We start from the raw sequence: 18,270 nt of genomic DNA on the forward strand, positions 1-18,270 counted from the left end.
CTTTTTAATCAGCAAAATGAAAATTGACAAATAAATACATGTGTATATATACTTAAAAATTAATTTCTATATCATTGTGTTAAATTTTTAAAATGTATAAAATTGACAAATAAATACACGAGTATATATACATGTATACTTGAAAATTAATTTCTATGTCATTGTGTTAAATTTGTTTAATGTACCTTCCACACTGTTACAAAAATAATAACAATAACCATATAAAATTGTTACAGTTTTCATTAATAAAATCTTCAAAATCTCTATTTATGTTTCGATGGATCCACAATCTGACTATCAAAGTGTGTAAATGAGTAATAATTGTTTAATACAAACTGTGCTCCACGAACCATGGATTGTTAACATTACATTATATTATTACAAATCCTGTTAGAATAATTAATATTATGAATAAAATATGGTACATACAGCTAAGTTTTATTTATGGTTATTTGACTACATATAGAAAACAAAAACAAGAAAATAATTAATGGAAATACATTAACAATCACAAGTTTACAATAAACTATTGCAATAGTCATATTAACATGACATTGAAATATTTTTATTTGATAAGAAAACATACAAAAGACACTGTGGATAAGTTTGAATTTTGTCATTAAAAAGAAGTGCTGATATAAAATGCCTATGCCTAGACGAACTTGTGTTTGTTTTGTTTATTTTCTTCAGAGGGATGTAACTCAAAATTAAATATCTACTTTGTAGGAAAACATACATGTATATGTTTTAATCATTTTCATAGTAAACATAGCCCAAAGCTAGCTACATTCACTTAATTTTTGTAGGCAAAGGATCCATTCAGCAACTAAGTAATGTGAATTATACTTTTTTAAAAACCACTTTCAATACTATTTTGTAATGCTAATACTACCCAAAATGATACATTATTCACTAAAATATCTGCTAAAATGACTAATGCCCCATTGTATTCTTTTGTCTTCGCACATACATATACAAGTATTACTGAATTATAAATAGTAAATAATACAGGCTCAAACATAAAAAAAATACAAATTAATCCGTATCTATCAGATTTTCATATATTTATACTGAACAACAAAAGAAATGTGAATATTTTAATATGTACACAAGTATACATGTCATAATAAAACTAATTTTGGATAAATAGACTGTCAAAATGGACCTAAAATGTTCACAAGACATACATAATTCAAACTAAATCAATTTAAATAAATTAAAAAAAAAGTAAATTAATATTCATATTTCTTTTGCTGTTCAGTATCTTTTAAGATATGTGAAAATAATTTGAAAATAAATTAAATATTCTAATAGATTTTCTGTAACAAATATTTTGGTGTAGAAAATGTAAAGAAGCTTTAACACTGGTACACTTGCATTGTACTACATGTATACAAATTACACTTTGAACATTCAATTCACATACAAAAAATTGTGTTTACTTTTTGTTTTTCATGAATATTGTCTGCAGTTTATTTACATTTAATTTTAAAACATTTTGTTTGAATGGTTAGCTCAGGTGTAGGAACAAATAATACTTAGAATTGTTTTTCTTCTAATTTTTATTATTATTCATACTGACCTAGTGCTAGCACAACAATATTTAACAAACTGATGCAACTTAGTTTTACACAAGACATTCTGTTATTGCAACAATATAAAAATATTAAAATCTCAGTATTTTTAACGGCACATACATATACATGTAAAATCACTTATTAGTATATAATATATAAAAAAAAAAAAACTTCAAAAAGGCACGGCTATAGCTGGAAAATTTTAAATATCAAGATCCAATACATTTACATGTAATAAATATTATCACAACCGTCACATAAATGTGTACATGTGTCATATCTCTTGTACTATTGTAAGTGTTGGTGATTCAATCCATTCTTCACAAGCTCTAACTTTGCATCTCACAACTTCCATCTTGTACACAAGGTCTCATTCAGCCACTATGATCTTCAGTCTCGTTTTTACATCCTAATTACAGAACTAAGAACTTCAGTACCATCTACATAGTCACTAGTTCAACCACTCTGAACTTCAGTCCTAAACGTCTCAATCCCCAACTCCATAATTAATGAAGAATTTCAGTCATTACTTCACAATCCCTCACTCAACCATTAACAATGGACTTCAGTCTTCTCTTCTCAATCTCTAACTCAAACTGAAATCTATGCATAATCATTAACTCAACCATTAATGAAGTAATTCAATATGTTCACATTCACTTCAGTCTCAACCATTGAAGAACTTCAATCTGTTCGCAATTGCTATGGTCTCAACCATTAATGCAGAACTTCAATCTGTTCACAATCGCTACGGTCTCAACCATTAATGCAGAACTTCAATCTGTTCACAATTGCTATGGTCTCAACCATTAATGCAGAACTTCAATCTGTTCATAAATGCTATGGTCTCAACCATTAATGAAGAACTTCAATCTGTTCACAATCGCTATGGTCTCAACCATTAATGAAGAACTTCAATCTGTTCACAATCGCTATGGTCTCAACCATTAATGAAGAACTTCAATCTGTTCACAATCGCTACAGCTAGTCTCAACCATTAATGAAGAACTTCAATCTGTTCACAATCTCAGTGCAACCACTAACAAATAACAGTATCTCCAAATTCACTGCTTGCATGTTCTCGGCTATGAAGAGACGATGATTACAGATGGGGAGGGGAAAGTCAAGATTTCATTTCTCAAAAAGGGACTAGATTGAAGGCACTTTGGTAATGAAGATGGTAGTGACCCAGATAATCCATGCACATGCTATATTATTACGCCATTGTGTCCATTTAAATACACAAAAACAAGAACATTCATCGCACTTTAAGTAAATGGTTTTTTAAACTTCATTTTGATAGCACTATATACATAAATAAAGTATTAATGCAAAAACAATGTGGTTTTTATATACAATGAAGATTTCAACTTTGTTCTGAATAGAATTCATTGTTCCTTCAGGTTGTGTATATGAGCAAGTCATCTTTCTTGAAGTTCAACAGCTTGCACATAATTGCATATTGCACAATCTTTTTTCTTGTAATACAAAATGCAAAAGCTTAAAAATTATATCTCCATACAAAAACGTCCAATGAATATTGTGAAAAAGGACTGTTTTTAATGAATAACTAAAAACAGAAACTTCACCCTTATTTTTGAAACAAAACAGAAATAACAAGCTGGACCTTTCTGGGTTTTTTGGTCCAAAATAAGGTTAAAAACAACTTGGTACCGTACATAAGTTTCAACAATAACTTGATAATGAACTTTCAAAAGTAACTTCATGATGAAACTTTTCAAAAAAGTAACTTAATGATGGAACTTTTTAAAAAGTAATTTCATGATGGAACTTTTTAAAAAGTAACTTCACAATGAACTTTAAAAAAAAATAGCTTCACAATGAACTTTAAAAAACAAATAGCTTCACAATGAACTTTTTAAAAAGTAACTTCATGATGAAACTTTCAAAAAAGTAACTCACAATGAACTTTTAAAAAATAGCTTCACAATGAACTTTTAAAAAGTAGCTTCACAATGAACTTTTAAAAAATAGCTTCGCAATGAACTTTTAAAAAGTAGCTTCACAATGAACTTTTAAAAAGTAACTCACAATGAACTTTTAAAAAGTAGCTTCACAATGAACTTTTAAAAAAGTAGCTTCACAATGAACTTTTAAAAAGTAGCTTCATGATGAAGTTTTTAAAAAGTAGCTTCACGATGAACTTTCAGAAAATCAGCTTCACAATGAGCTCTCAATATGGTCTGGCTGTTCGTCTGCCGTCTGCTCAGTGTGAATAGCGTCTGTATGCTCAGAAGAAGATTGAGCGTCTGTTCTTCCTGAACTAGTAATACTGGAACTACCTGCAGCCGCTGCTGCCACAGAACTAAATCCCTGGGAAATCGCCGAGCCTGAACCAGCAGAATCAGCTGCGGTTGCCACAGAATTTAATCCATTAGTTGCAGACGGAACATTGTTTACACTAGAATGAGCTCTGTAGGGTCTAGAACCGACACCACTGTTATCAGCGTTCACTACAGAACCACCAGGCGGAGCTCCAGAGGTACCAGAAGGCACGGAATGAGTTCCAGAAGAAGAAGACACAGCAGAATCCTGGACTTCGTTTTGATACTGTCGAGTGGACGAATTCACCTGGTGAGCAGACGTAACAGCAGACACAGCAGCAACAGTGGATGGATTTTGTTCATGTCTGACGTTACCATTCAGAACTTGAGCAACATTTTGATGGTTCGTCTCCACACCGTGCACAACACCAGGCTCGGGGCCTGCAAATGAAACGTCTCCTCCCGGAAGAACTTCCGTACTCCCATCGTCACTGGTCACCAACGGTAACGGAGGCCGCTGATGGCGCCCAGCCTGTGACCTGTAGGTCGGGGGCTGAGAGTTGGGGTATGTCCCGTCCTGTGGGAAGGCGATGTGAATTCCTGAGTGTATGGTGCTGGTGCGGGACCGGTAGGACGGGGGTGGGGAGCTCGGAAGACTGCAGTTGTCGGGGTTGGGTCCGTTACCAGACTGCATACACTGCTGCTGAGCCAGGGCAAGCTGCTGCTGGTATTCCTGCATCGACGCAGCGTACGACGGCGGAGGGCGACGGTACTGGAACTCGGGGTATACCACTCCTGAAACGATATAATCAATTGTGTTAACCAGTTTCAAATCATATTTAACATCTATTTATTCATCAAATCACTAAATTTGAACCGAAAATGTAATTTTAAATGGTACCAGTATGCTAAATCCACACTTTATCATTTCTGTGGTGCTCTGCATAAGAGGTGGAGAAACCTACCCACTAATCAATTTTATTAACCAGTTTCAAATCAAATTTAACTTCTATTATTACATCAAATCACCAAATTTGAAACAAAAATATGATTTTAAGTGGTATGCTAAATCCACACTGTATCATTTCTATGGTGCTCTGCATAAGAGGTGGAAAATTACTGCCCACTAATCAATTTTATTATCCAGTTTAAAATCAAATTTAACTTCTATTTTGACATCAAATCACCAAATTATAACAAAAAATTTGATTTTAAGTGGAATGCTAAAATCCACACCTTATCATTTCTGTGGTGCTCTCTATAAGAGATGGAGGAAATTACTACCAACTAAAACAAATGGCTAGCTTCCACTGGTTGGACTTTCAAAACAAATATTAGCTGCTATTATTTAATTGATGTGTGCTAAAATTAAAGTAAATTACATTTAAAAAAACACCCATTAAATTACCAAAAAATAAAAATAAAACAACATGCCATGTTTTTAAGTTGCACTTGCCAGATGTATTAATAAAAAAAACCCCACATTTTAGTGTGTACTCATCCAAAAGCAATAATATCATGACTAATGTATGCATAGGGAGAAAATGTATTGGTGGTGGAGTGGAGTAATGTTTAACGTGCACATTCAGAGCAAGCTGTTGTAGCACACGCCTGTCTTGGGCACAGGTACCGGCGTCAGCCAGTTTCTCTGTCCAGGACAGGAAAGGTTCTTGGGGGGGGGGTGTGTGTGTGTGTGTGTGTGTGTGTGTGTGTGTAGGAGGAGGGACTGCCTGCACTGGTTCTATGGAATTTGGAGTGTCCCATAGGATTAAGTCCAAAGAGAAATTAAGGATGCGCATTTTGATGAAGGAAATTGGGTCCAATTTGGAACGGTCGATCTAATAGAAAAGGGTTGGGAGCTACGAATAGGTTTGGATATTAGTAGGCCGAGGGTAGCTCAGTGATTAGACCTGGCCGGTTTTGGTATGCCTCCCTAGGTTGTCTGTAGGGCCCTTAAAAGGGCCTAAACTGTTCAGTTCGAAAATGTATATAACACATCTGGCATATATACTAATAATCAGTGTGTCCTTCCTACCAACTCCCCATGTAACCAATTCTGGAACAAGCCTACAAAGTTCACTAAGTGCTACATGTATGTACCAATCCCCGAAAGCAGAACTAATTCAACTTGATCTAATAAAACATGACCGCACCACCCAGGACCTTGTTTCTTGCCCACTCCAAAGTACATGAACAAATCATTAATTTCAGCCTCGTCAACATGACACACAAGCGTGGACAGGACGCCTGATGCTGAATAAACAGCAGACTGGACTTAAATTGTCTTCACCACTGTGACAAATATGACAGCTCTTTTGTATGGCTCTGTTCGCTTATATGCTTATTACTGAGCCGGGTCGGCGAAATATTGACATGTGGCGATAAAGCTACACCAAAGAACCACATGCACATATACTTACATGTACATGTTCGTGTAGATACAAGGGTTTATTTAATGGCAAAAATAGCAAATATTTTAACAGCTACTAAAACGATTATCATCTTCAAAACTGGGAGAAAAATGAATACTTGTACAGACAGTCCTGACCATGTCACACACTGTGATATTTCTGTTTATATGTTTATCATGATGGTTGTGTGGGTTTGTGATGATTTGTAATTTTTAAAATGTATTTAAACCACTAATCAGTTCCACATTTAATTTAAATGCGAGGAAAGTTAAATTAATGTTGGATATATTGGCAATTTTGTATTGCATGTCAGTTGTGATCCTCAATTAATTTAAAGACGTCCAAGTCGGTGGTAGCAAATTACGAGTCTGGTTGCATGATTTACATGTCATCGTAAACCCTGTTAAATATACCTAACTGCAGTCAGGTTTGAATAGTGTTCCAATCACAACTTTAATTAAAAACTGCATGAAAATCCCCAAATTCAAAACGTTTAAACATATATATCACTTTAGTCACAATATGCTCTCTATGTTTCGATGGCATCCCATCGCCTTCATCAGGGATTGCAATTCTCTCAGTTCTCTACATAATATCCATCTTTACTATTAGCTGTTTCTTATATTAAATAATTTAATTTCATTTATTATATTAAATGGTTACTATAGTAAAGAGACATTCTGTGTATAATGTAGAGAGCTGATAGAATTGCAATCCCCGATGAAGGCAGCAGGATGCTACCAAACCATATGGAGCAAACTGTGACAAAAGCTATAAATTAATGCTTAAATAAATTATAATCATAAATATTCATCTGGCATATTGAGTATCAATTTGCCAGCACATTAAATTGGTATTTCTTGATATCAACAAAGTGTCATCTTGGACCTAGTCCTTGGTGAATCAGATACCAGGCCCAGAGTGTACATCTGCACATTCAGTAGATATTGCACATTCAGTAGATATTGCACATTCAGTAGATAGCCTGTCTTTGCCACGAGTAAAATCAAGGCGAGCTGAAGATTACTCTCCTGAAATGATGCTAGGCGAGCAATCACGTGAAGTTTCAAATAAAATGTAATAAATATTTTGTTGCAAGGCGATCAATTTGCCACTGTCCTAAAGCTTTCCAGGCGAGTGTGCAGAAGATTGGGAATGATCATTTGTCTTTTCTAGCAAAGACTGGATCTTATCGGCATGTCAAAGAGTACCTGGCCCTATGAAGAAATGTAATGAATTCTACCACATTAATTATGTAGACATTTTTAAAAATAATAAATAAAATAATGTATGTTTAACGACACCCCAGCACTAAAAATAAACACCCAATAGCCAATCTCTATTTTTGTGCTGGGGTGTTGTTAAAGACATACATTCATTCATTAATTCATTATTTAAAAAAATATTTCTTCACAATATGAATTCATTTCTTAATATCAAGAAATGCATATTTTTATTTTCAAAAACATCATTCAATCAAACACACAGCAATACGTCTGTGATCAAATTGGAATCATCGTGTAATAGTTTCTTACCTCCATACCAGTTCCCGTCACGTGGTCGGTATGTGCGATGTCCGCGACGCTCCCTCCGCCGGCGGTAGTCTCCGAGACCAAACAGAGCGTGAAGCGGTTCGTGTCCTCTCGGCGTGCACTTCCACCCAACCCCAACCACTATGACCAGCAGCACTCCAAGGCCTGAAACAAAACATTACTTGGTATTATTGGTTAGGAAGGTAGTATGTATATATCAAAATACGATGCCACAGTGAGATATGACGCATAATGTCCAGTCTATAAATTTATTTTTCATATATGGATATGCATACTGATCTGTCCAAAAAGTGGAAGTTTGTTTTGTTTAACAACACCACTAGAGCACACTGATTTATTTATCATCGGCTATTGGATGTCAAACATTTGGTAATTTTGACATTAAATCTTAGAGAGGAAATCCGCTGTATTTTTTTCATTAATAGCAAAGGATATATTGTAGGCACGATCCCACAGATCTGATAGCAGCAGACGGACTGCGCCTCAAGCGAGTAGTATTTATATCAAAATATGACACAATGAGTTATAATATTCAGTTTATAAACCTGTTTTTCAATGCATGTCTGTTAAATACAATGCCACCATGAGGTATGATATATAATGTTCAGTCTATTCATTTATTTTTCATGTATCGATATATGCATACTAGTTTGTAAGATAGTCTGTTCCAACGTCCACAAAAGTTGTGGAGATGACGAGGTTGTAATAACTCTAGTCTGGTTCAATGTAAGGGGAAAAGGAATAGCCTTTTTGCAACACAAATTAATTAATCATCGGCTAGATTGGATGTCAAACACTTGATGATTCTAACACACCGACTTCAGAGAAAACCTGCTATAATTAGGTATCTGTTATTTGCACCAGCCTCGGTGGCGTAGTGGTTAGGTCATAGGTCTACAGGCTGGTAGGTACGGGGTTCGGATCCCAGTCGAGGCATGGGATTTTTAATCCAGATACCGACTCCAAACCCTGAGTGAGTGCTCCGCAAGGCTCAATGGGTAGGTGTAAACCACTTGCACTGACTTGCCCAACGTGCCCACCGATGCGAATCGATCCAAGATGGATTGCGCATCAGGCGAGCGCTGTCCCGCCCATATTGGGTGTACATATATAAATGAAGCCATATTCATCCCTGTATAAATCAGTTAACAAAAGGCAAAGACACGCATGTCTGACACTTGTCGAGACCGCCCTGTGAAAAATCGGCAGATTAACAATGGCTGGATAGTTGACATGTATATGTATCTGTTGATGTGCATCCAGTGGTCTATACCTTGATACAAAAAAAAGGGATAAAAACAACAATAAGTATTTTGCATAACCAGTGTTACACTATCATATTACATGTACTTCACAGCTTTTGTAAAATGTTCTAGTTGTGTAATATACTTAATGACTTCACAACCACTGTCATGGTAGGCCATCGGTCTACAGGCTGGTAGGTACTGGGTTCGGATCCCGATACCGACTCCAAACCCTGAGTGAGTGCTCCGCAAGGCTCAATGGGTAGGTGTAAACCACTTGCACTGACCAGTGATCCATAACTGGTTCAACAAAGGTCATGGTTTGTGCTATCCTGTCTGTGGGAAGCGCAAATAAAAGATCCCTTGCTGCTAATCGGAAAGATTAGCCCATGAAGTGGCGACAGCGGGTTTCCTCTCAAAATCTGTGTGGTCCTTAACCATGTCTGACGCCATATACGGTAACTGTAAATAAAATGTGTTGAGTGCGTCGTTAAATAAAACATTTCTTTCTTTCTTTCAAAGGGGAAATATGTCATCTGCATATATGAATATAACAGTAAATGATTTTTTTCAGCATTTTAACACATCTAAACACATCTTTTCCAAAAAAAATTCCAACATTGTACAATATTTTAACATTAATAACATGTCTATATATTTTTGAAACCAATGTATAACAGTAAAAAGCTGTAAAACTTTAAAATATTTTACACTAATAAATATGAATTTAAGTATAAAATTGAAAGTAATGTGTAACAGTTAAAAGCTGTAAAACTTAAAATATTTTACATTAATAAATATGAATTAAAGTGAAAAATTGAAAGTAATGTGTAATGGTAAAAACCTGTAAAAATTTTAATATCTTACACTAATAACTAGGGTAGTGGTTTTAATATATACATGTATATATACTGACCAAAATAGAGCACAATAAGAAAAGCTTTCAATTTTCTGGAGATGGTATCTGGATGTTAAAAAATGTACTAGTTTAAATATATTTAAGAAAAAATGTTACAAACACTTCTACATAATTATGTTTTAATATCTGTTATGGTTGTATATATTGTACATACATGTATGGCTTTGTTAGTTTGGGTTTTCTTGTTTTTTTTTTGTTTTTTTTTTTGGGGGGGGGGGGGGCTTTTAATAATCAATATGATTATTATTATTATTATTATTGTTATAATTAGTAAGAAGGCCTCAGGGGAGAGTAGTCTAGAACTAACTGAGCTACCTTCTATAAATAAAGATTTTATTATTATTTTTATTATTATTATTATTATTATTATTGTTATAATTAGTAAGAAGGCCTCAGGGGAGAATAGTCTAGAACTAACTGAGCTACCTTCTATAAATAAAGATTTTATTATTATTATTATTATTATTATGAAGATGAAGATGATGATGATGATGTACATGTATCTGCTGTAACATAATGATCACTGTTTTGTGACTTCAAAACAGGAATTCTGTATTTCAGATCAAATCAAGGACAGAAACGAGGAATTTCACAAATCGTGATATTCAATACCTGATGTGTTCGTAGCAACACCTGGATCTCGTACAATGCAACATTCTTGAAAAATCAATTTCGCTTTTTCAAATGTCTGTGTTCCAAATAAATAATTAATGAGGTTCTTAAAAGGAATTTTATTATTATCAAAGAAGAAATATTTTTATTACACTAAATGTGAAGCTTGTTACATTTTGTATTTATACCAAGAACATTAAATAAATATGTAATATTTCCTGATCAAATACTGCACTTTATATAGTGATCTCTAATCCTGTTCTAAATGTGAAAACAAAAATGTCCGATGCCTAATCCAGAAATCACCTGAGGGTGGGAGAACATATGTCTGTATATTGTAATTTAAAGGCTATATTAGCACTAGCGTAGAAAGTGTGTGTGTGTGTGGGGGGGGGGGGGGGGGGGGGAGAGAGAGGAGAGGGGGGGGGGGCAGTAGCAGCAATGTTGTTTTATATATTTATACATGTATTAATATATATGTGTGTGTGTGTGTGTGCCTCCACTCCCCCCACCCCCATCCACACTTTTTGGCACCTTCCTAAGCCCATGATTAGCCAAAAACATGATACAAAGGTTTAAAACTCACTACAGTCCCTTTAACAAATCTAAAGTATACAACACCGTTATAAACTTTTATTATAAAACTATATATATATACAGTGAAACCTTTCAAAACCGGACCCTCTGTAAACTGGAATTCCCTCAAAACAGGACATTTTTCATGGTCCTTTTTTAAAAATCAGTACAGAACTTAACCTCTCTAAACTGGATACCTCTTAAAACTGGCCATTTTACTTGGTCCCAAGGGTGTCCGGTTTAGAGGGGTTTCACTGTATATATTGCTGGTACATGTATTTGCATGGCTGCCGTTTGTTAATTTGTTTATTTTTCACAGATCTCAGGGGAATAAGAGAAGATATTTATCAGAAGGATCTTATTTATTAAGAGTTACGAGATAATATCGTATCACGTAACAGAAATAATAGCTTTACCACCACTGTTGTTGAGTGCCCAACAATATCATAATAAAATATGACTCAGTGCACCCTCCCCTATTCCTTTCAAACCCTTCACACACTCTCAGAAAGGTCAAACTACTGGAGACAATGCTATCAGCTAGCCATCATATATGTAGGATTACAGTACATAATATTGTCACAGAACACCCTTCCAAGTGGATTATGTTATGAAACAGAACAATACACAGTCCAAATTGTAGACGTTTTATATCTTTAAGTGATATGCTCAGCTGGTTAAGTATTCATTGTCCATGTACGAAACTATATATAAAGCTGATCAATGTGAAACCAAAGAAATGCATCTGAACTAGATATCTGAGAATTATGTAAATCAGAAACAGGGAAAGGAGGATATTAAGTTTCGAAAGTAAAAGCTTACAGGCAGGTAGCAGTCTGATATCAGGCACGTGTACAGTGCTTTGGTTTCAGGGGTCGAAACCCCTCCCCAGCTCAAATGCAATTTTTTTGTTTTTCAATATATTTTCCAGAAGAGCATGACCCAAACTTCAGTCACCACAGTCTAAACCCCCAGCTAAAATTTCTGCATATGAGCCTGGATATACAGAGGTATTGTCTGTCAAACTTTATTGCTATTGTTAGTAAGACAACCTAATCAAGGCCATAGGAACGGAGAGGGGAGGGGAGGGGAGGGGAGGGGAGGGGAGGGGCTTGAGCCTCCCACTTGAGGCTCAAAACATTTACCTTTTTGCCCTAATCAAAAAGAAATGTGCATGTGACACCCACTTTGCTTCACATATCATCCCAATGGCCCTGATAAAAACCCATAAAAATAAAGTTTGACAGAAGACTCAAAGACACAATGGACTTGGCAAACTGGAAACACATTGGCAAAATATCAACACGCTAATCCAGTCAAATCTTGTACAGCTACTATACCTCTAACAAGCATCACCACTCTTCAAAAGCCACAGTGAAAACTGTCTTACATCAACTAATAGTTGATTTGTATCAAATGATCATGTATATTATATTTACAATTTAGTGAAACCCCTCAAAATCGGATCTTCTGTAAGTGGTGAAAAAATATTTTGTTTCTAATAGTAATTTCTGTTATTAATTTCACATAAGTTACACAGATCCAGCAACTGTGTTCAAACTTTGATGAATTAAAATAATACTGTGACACACTGTAGTTTGGAAGATAAATTTTTACATCTTCTACATTATTTATACTTGTGTGCATGTACCAGTAAGTACAATAGCTGTTATTTTAAAGTATAGTGAAATAGTTATACTGTTATCCAATTTTGCTCAAGTGTTATATAATTAATATATGGATCAAAAAGAAAGAAAGAAATGTTTTATTTAACGACGCACTCAACACATTTTAATTATGGTTATATGGCGTCAGACATATGGTTAAGGACCACACACATATTGAGAGAGGAAACCCACTGTCGCCACTTCATGGGCTACTCTTTCTGATTAGCAGCAAGGGATCTTTTATATGCACCATCCCACAGACAGGATAGCACATACCACGGCCTTTGATATACCAGTCCAGTGTTCGAGATTAAATATTTTGTTCGAGATTAAATATTTTGGACAGTATCCCAGTTGGATACTAACATTTCAAAATATGGTATCCCACCTGAGAATTTAGTATCCCACTTAAATGAAATTCATAAATAACATTGTAACAAACTTGGACGACACTGTTCTTGTTCCCAATCTAATGCTACACCGCAATTCGTGAAATTTGCAATCAAATGGAATCGGCAAAAATATTTGCTGCTTCTATTTTTGCACAATAATGACATAAATTAATATTTAGCAGTAATCTATAAGTGTTTCTGACATTACTAATGATAAACCGTATTAATTTTCTGCAGATGTGGAATCAGTATCTCAAATAAAATGTGAAGGGAGGAAACTTCCAACAAAAACAATAGTGACTTAGCTGTTCCCAGTCCATTGCTATGCCACTATTGCTCCAATGTAGCATTAGATTGGGTACGAGTAGTGGGAGATATTGTTACGGCGTAGCATTAGACCGGGTACGAGCTAGAAAATACTGTTTCTTAACTTCACCTGTACATGATGACTTTCACTGTTTAGCAAAACATAAAAACGCAGGATTGAAAAACAACAACATTATATGGTATCCCGGTGGGATGCTGGGTTCTGGAAGTCTGGTATCCAAAATTAAATTTTGGTATCCTCGAGATATCGGGATACCGTTAATCTCGAACACTGCCAGTCATGGTGCACTGGCTGCGATGAGAAATAGCCCAATGGGCCCACCAACGGGGATTGATCCCAGACCGACAGCGCATCGAGCGAGTGCTGTACCACTGAGCTACGTCCTGCCCCTAACATATGGATCAATGCATTCTGGGTTTTTTTAAGACCTTCAGTTAACACCATTGCTTTGGGCAAAACACCAAAACATGACTTCAAAAGCTGAGAATCTAGTCACTGAACATTAGAGTTTATTTAACACTCTCCATACAAGCACTGTTCAAATAGAATCCTCTATATTCAGATATTGGCACATTTACCATGTTTATCATGCAATACTTGAATGTTTGTTTTGTCATCACAATAAACAGCCATTTAATTGGCCAAGCCACTATAGCATTGAATTTTCCTTTATTTCTGTATATACACAATAAAGCATGATGTAACCACACCCATCATAGCAACAGGCATACTTTTCCATATATTCTTTGTGACACCAAATTAAGGTTGTATGTTCAGCAGGTTTAATATATGAAGTTTCCCACAGTCCATGCAGTGACTGTTGACTGTTACACACAGTATGTTGTGTTGGGTGGCAATACAAAGTGCAGTGTAAATGGGTCAAGAACAGGGAAAGATAAACGGAAAATCGTGTTGCTGGGCTGAATGGAAAATGTATATATATTTTCAACATTTACGAGAAAGTCAGTCAAATGATGAGATAAAATAATGTCACTATATGTACATTTAAAAAAAACTTGCTCCTGGCAAGCATAGAGGCTTTATGACCTCAAGTCCCACCATAAAAGGAAAAAAAAAAATAATAATAATAATAAAAAAATAAAAAAATATTGGTATTGTTAAGACTTATTATTAGTTTTATTTTTTTGTTGTTGTTTAACAACACCACTAGAGCACATTGCTTAATTAATCACTGGCTATTTGATGTCAAACATTTGGTAATTCTGACTCTAGTCATCAGAGGAAACCCGCTACATTTTTCCTAATGCAGCAATGGATCTTTTATATGCACTTTCCCACAGATAAGATTGCGAAAACAAAGTCCGGAATTTTTTTTTTACTATCTTCTAAGTTCAAGAGTCATAATTCTATGACAAACTGGTAAATCACCATGAAAGCCCAATCTTGATCGACAACAGTACATGATAAAGCTATACACAACATTTCAGCTTAATATCATAAGGCATTGTGAAAAAAAAGTCCCAAAAACCCCAACAAATGTGGAACATATAAACAGATAGACAGACAGACATCAAGAAAGACAAGACAGACAAACGAACTGACTGAAGGATGGAGATGAAACCTATAGTTCCAGGACAAAAAAAGTACACTGGGGTAAAAATAAGTGGTGCTTTTTATTAGTCAAGCAGTTAGCTACATGTACATGTAGCTAACAGGAACAATCCTCATTTAACACTGGCATAGAGTCCAGCATGGACTAACACAGCTTTTGGTGAATGGGACAGGAGGGTTGGGGGAGGGGGGTGGGGGGGTGGAGGGAGCACACCCAGGGAAGTGAAACATATATAATAGTATGGATGGCTCATGGCCATCCCAATACAAAAACAAAGTACAAAAAGATGCCACAATGAATAAGCCAAGATCCATAACCATTTTATATTTCTTTACAATAAAACAATCTTTGTTTTGCGGTTAAGTGTGTAACGACATACTTGAATATTCAGTGCACTGAACAGCGACCTGATTCATTAAAACATTCATATTCATCACTAGCTGAACTGAATACACGAATACATATATTTATTACCCCAGCGGTCACTCATAACAGGGAAAATATTTTCCATATTTTCTCAGTGAGAAATATTCTGCATTGGTCTAACAAACAATACTATTGGACAATTTGACGCTTACGGTACAAACCAATGACTTTGTCGGTACTAAATATGACGTCATCACTATTTGACAAACACACAAAATGATGTCATGTAGTTTAAAGAGTTTGCCTTTACGGGTCTCTGTTTTTGGTGTTACATTAATAACAAAATGTAATTTTAATGCAATTCATTATAGATTTGGAAGCAGAATAAAGAGAACTTGTGTTTTTAAAAATTATCTATGAACGTGATTAAATTACAACGTTATAGTAATTCTCAGAACAGTGCGTAAAGTGATTTACATCGTTCCTATACAGGTTGGCCTTCGTGCATGTGCGTCAAAAATAAAGGCTTTTAGAGAAAAAATAGCTGAGGTAATAAATAGAATAACAAACTTGGTACCAGTTATTATAAAATTTATGTCCCTCGTGAAATAATTTTCATTTGTCACTCGCTAAAGCTTGTGACAACTGAAAATTATTTCACTCGGGACATAAATTTGATAATAACTGGTAACTCGTTTATTATCCTCTATGTAATGCTTACTGTATAATTTATGTTTCTGATTCACTCTAGTCTCTAACCAAAATAAAACACACTAATAAAAATACTGATTCATTAATGCTTACTGTATAATTTATGTTTCTGATTCACGCTAACCTAACCAAAACAAATAAAACACCAATAAAAACACTGATTCAATTATTTTTTATCTTTTGGTGTTGTTTTTTTAATTACCGTAGGTCAAACTCATACTTTTCTATTCAATGCTAGTCAGTATCACTCCATTATGCAAACACTTAAAATAGCTGATCAAATCAAAATAAATGCTACAATTTGTGTAACTGTCACAATACAAAAATGGTTTTAAATTGATAATACACACCAAAAACCAAAACAATCTTATAAAACACATTTGATGCACAAAATAAAATTAATTTAATCCATATCTTTACTTTATAACGTTGTCACGGTACCAATACCATGAATTATTATACAAGCAACATTTTGAAGGCCCTCAATAAAACGTGAACTGCCTGCATTTTTGATATCGTGAAAATTTACTGCCGCGTATAATACCCGTTTTACAGTAATCATATCACTAATAACAACTACCAATAATAATAATAATAATAATAATAATAACCAACTGCCACATCGCCATCTATTTCCACCTCTCTTGGTCAAATGTTTTTTTTCCAATTTTGTTTATAACTGAATAACATGGGGGGCAGGACATAGCCCAGTGGTAAAGCGCTCGCTTGATGGTTTGGTTTGGGATCAATCCCCGTCAGTGGGCTTATTAGGCTATTTCTCATCACAGACTGTGCACCACGTCTGGTATATCAAAAGCCATGGTATGTGCTATCCTGTCTGTAGGATGGTGCATATAAAAGATCCCTTGCTACTAGTGAAAAAATGTAGCGGGTTTCCTCTCTATGACTGTCAAAAATTACCATGTTTTACATCCAATAGCCGATGATTAATAAATCAATGTGCTCTAGTGGTGTTGTTAAACAAAACAAACTTTACTTTTGAATAACATGGCTTTAATTTTTAGGATTTGTCTAAAATAACTGAAGTAACAAAATATAATACCAGTTACTATCAATGTTATGTTCCTTATGAAATAATTTATAGTTGTCACTCATTGGTATTCTGTTTATTATTCTTCTGTGAAAACTCTTCTCACTTGTGTATTCATGGACATGACTACATATTTATATTCATTACCCCATTTTTACATGTACATGTATCATATTCACTTCTGTGTATATTTGTTACGCTTCTAATGCTAATGCAACTAATGCACTAAACTACAGATGTCAGACACACATTATAGGATAAAGAAACATAAACTAGTACTTGACAGTTTTTATTTTCTGAATGCTGGACAGCTTTCAGTGTAAAGTTGCTATTGAAATGTTTTTGATATGTCAATTATGGAGTGTCACCCTAGTCCGTTTGCTTAAATGTCAATAAACCTAGTGCAGTGACCTCGATTAATTTACATCTAATTTGCAAAGTTATTAAATTCTTGAAGTATGTGATCTGGAAAATATCACATACTTTGATTGCACTGAAAATGTAAAAAATATCAAGCTTAATCATTACCATAAATGTACAATATCTTCAAACATTGTAATGTTCAAGTAATATGATAAGCCAAAGAGATATGATAAGCCCTATATGATAAGCCACAGAGATATGATAAGCCCTATATGATAAGCCACAGAGATATGATAAGCCCTATATGATAAGCCAAAGAGATATGATAAGCCCTATATGATAAGCCACAGAGATATGATAATCCCTATATGATAAGCCACAGAGATATGATAAGCCACAGAGATATGATAAGCCACAGAGATATGATAAGCCAAAGAGATATGATAAGCCTTATATGATAAGCCACAGAGATATGATAAGCCTTATATGATAAGCCAAAGAGATATGATAAGCCTTATATGATAAGCCACAGAGATATGATAAGCCTTATATGATAAGCCAAAGAGATATGATAAGCCTTATATGATAAGCCACAGAGATATGATAAGCCAAAGAGATATGATAAGCCCTATATGATAAGCC

General features: G+C 34.8%; 1 protein-coding gene across 1 annotated transcript in view; it reads right to left on the minus strand.

The window, feature by feature from the left end:
• Window positions 1-225: 225 nt before the first annotated feature.
• LOC121378805 overlaps window positions 226-18,270 on the minus strand; it is a 54,094-nt gene continuing 36,049 nt past the window's right edge. The window contains exons 3-4 of the mRNA XM_041507129.1: window positions 7,809-7,970; window positions 226-4,657 (exon numbers count right to left, since the gene is read on the minus strand). Of these exons, the coding sequence (XP_041363063.1) occupies window positions 3,759-4,657; window positions 7,809-7,970 (1,061 nt within the window). The 3' untranslated portion in view covers window positions 226-3,758. The remainder of the gene's footprint in view (window positions 4,658-7,808; window positions 7,971-18,270) is intronic.

The sequence above is a fragment of the Gigantopelta aegis genome, chromosome 8, assembly GCF_016097555.1.
Source record: "Gigantopelta aegis isolate Gae_Host chromosome 8, Gae_host_genome, whole genome shotgun sequence".
In the NCBI taxonomy this organism is placed as follows: Eukaryota; Metazoa; Mollusca; class Gastropoda; order Neomphalida; family Peltospiridae; genus Gigantopelta; species Gigantopelta aegis.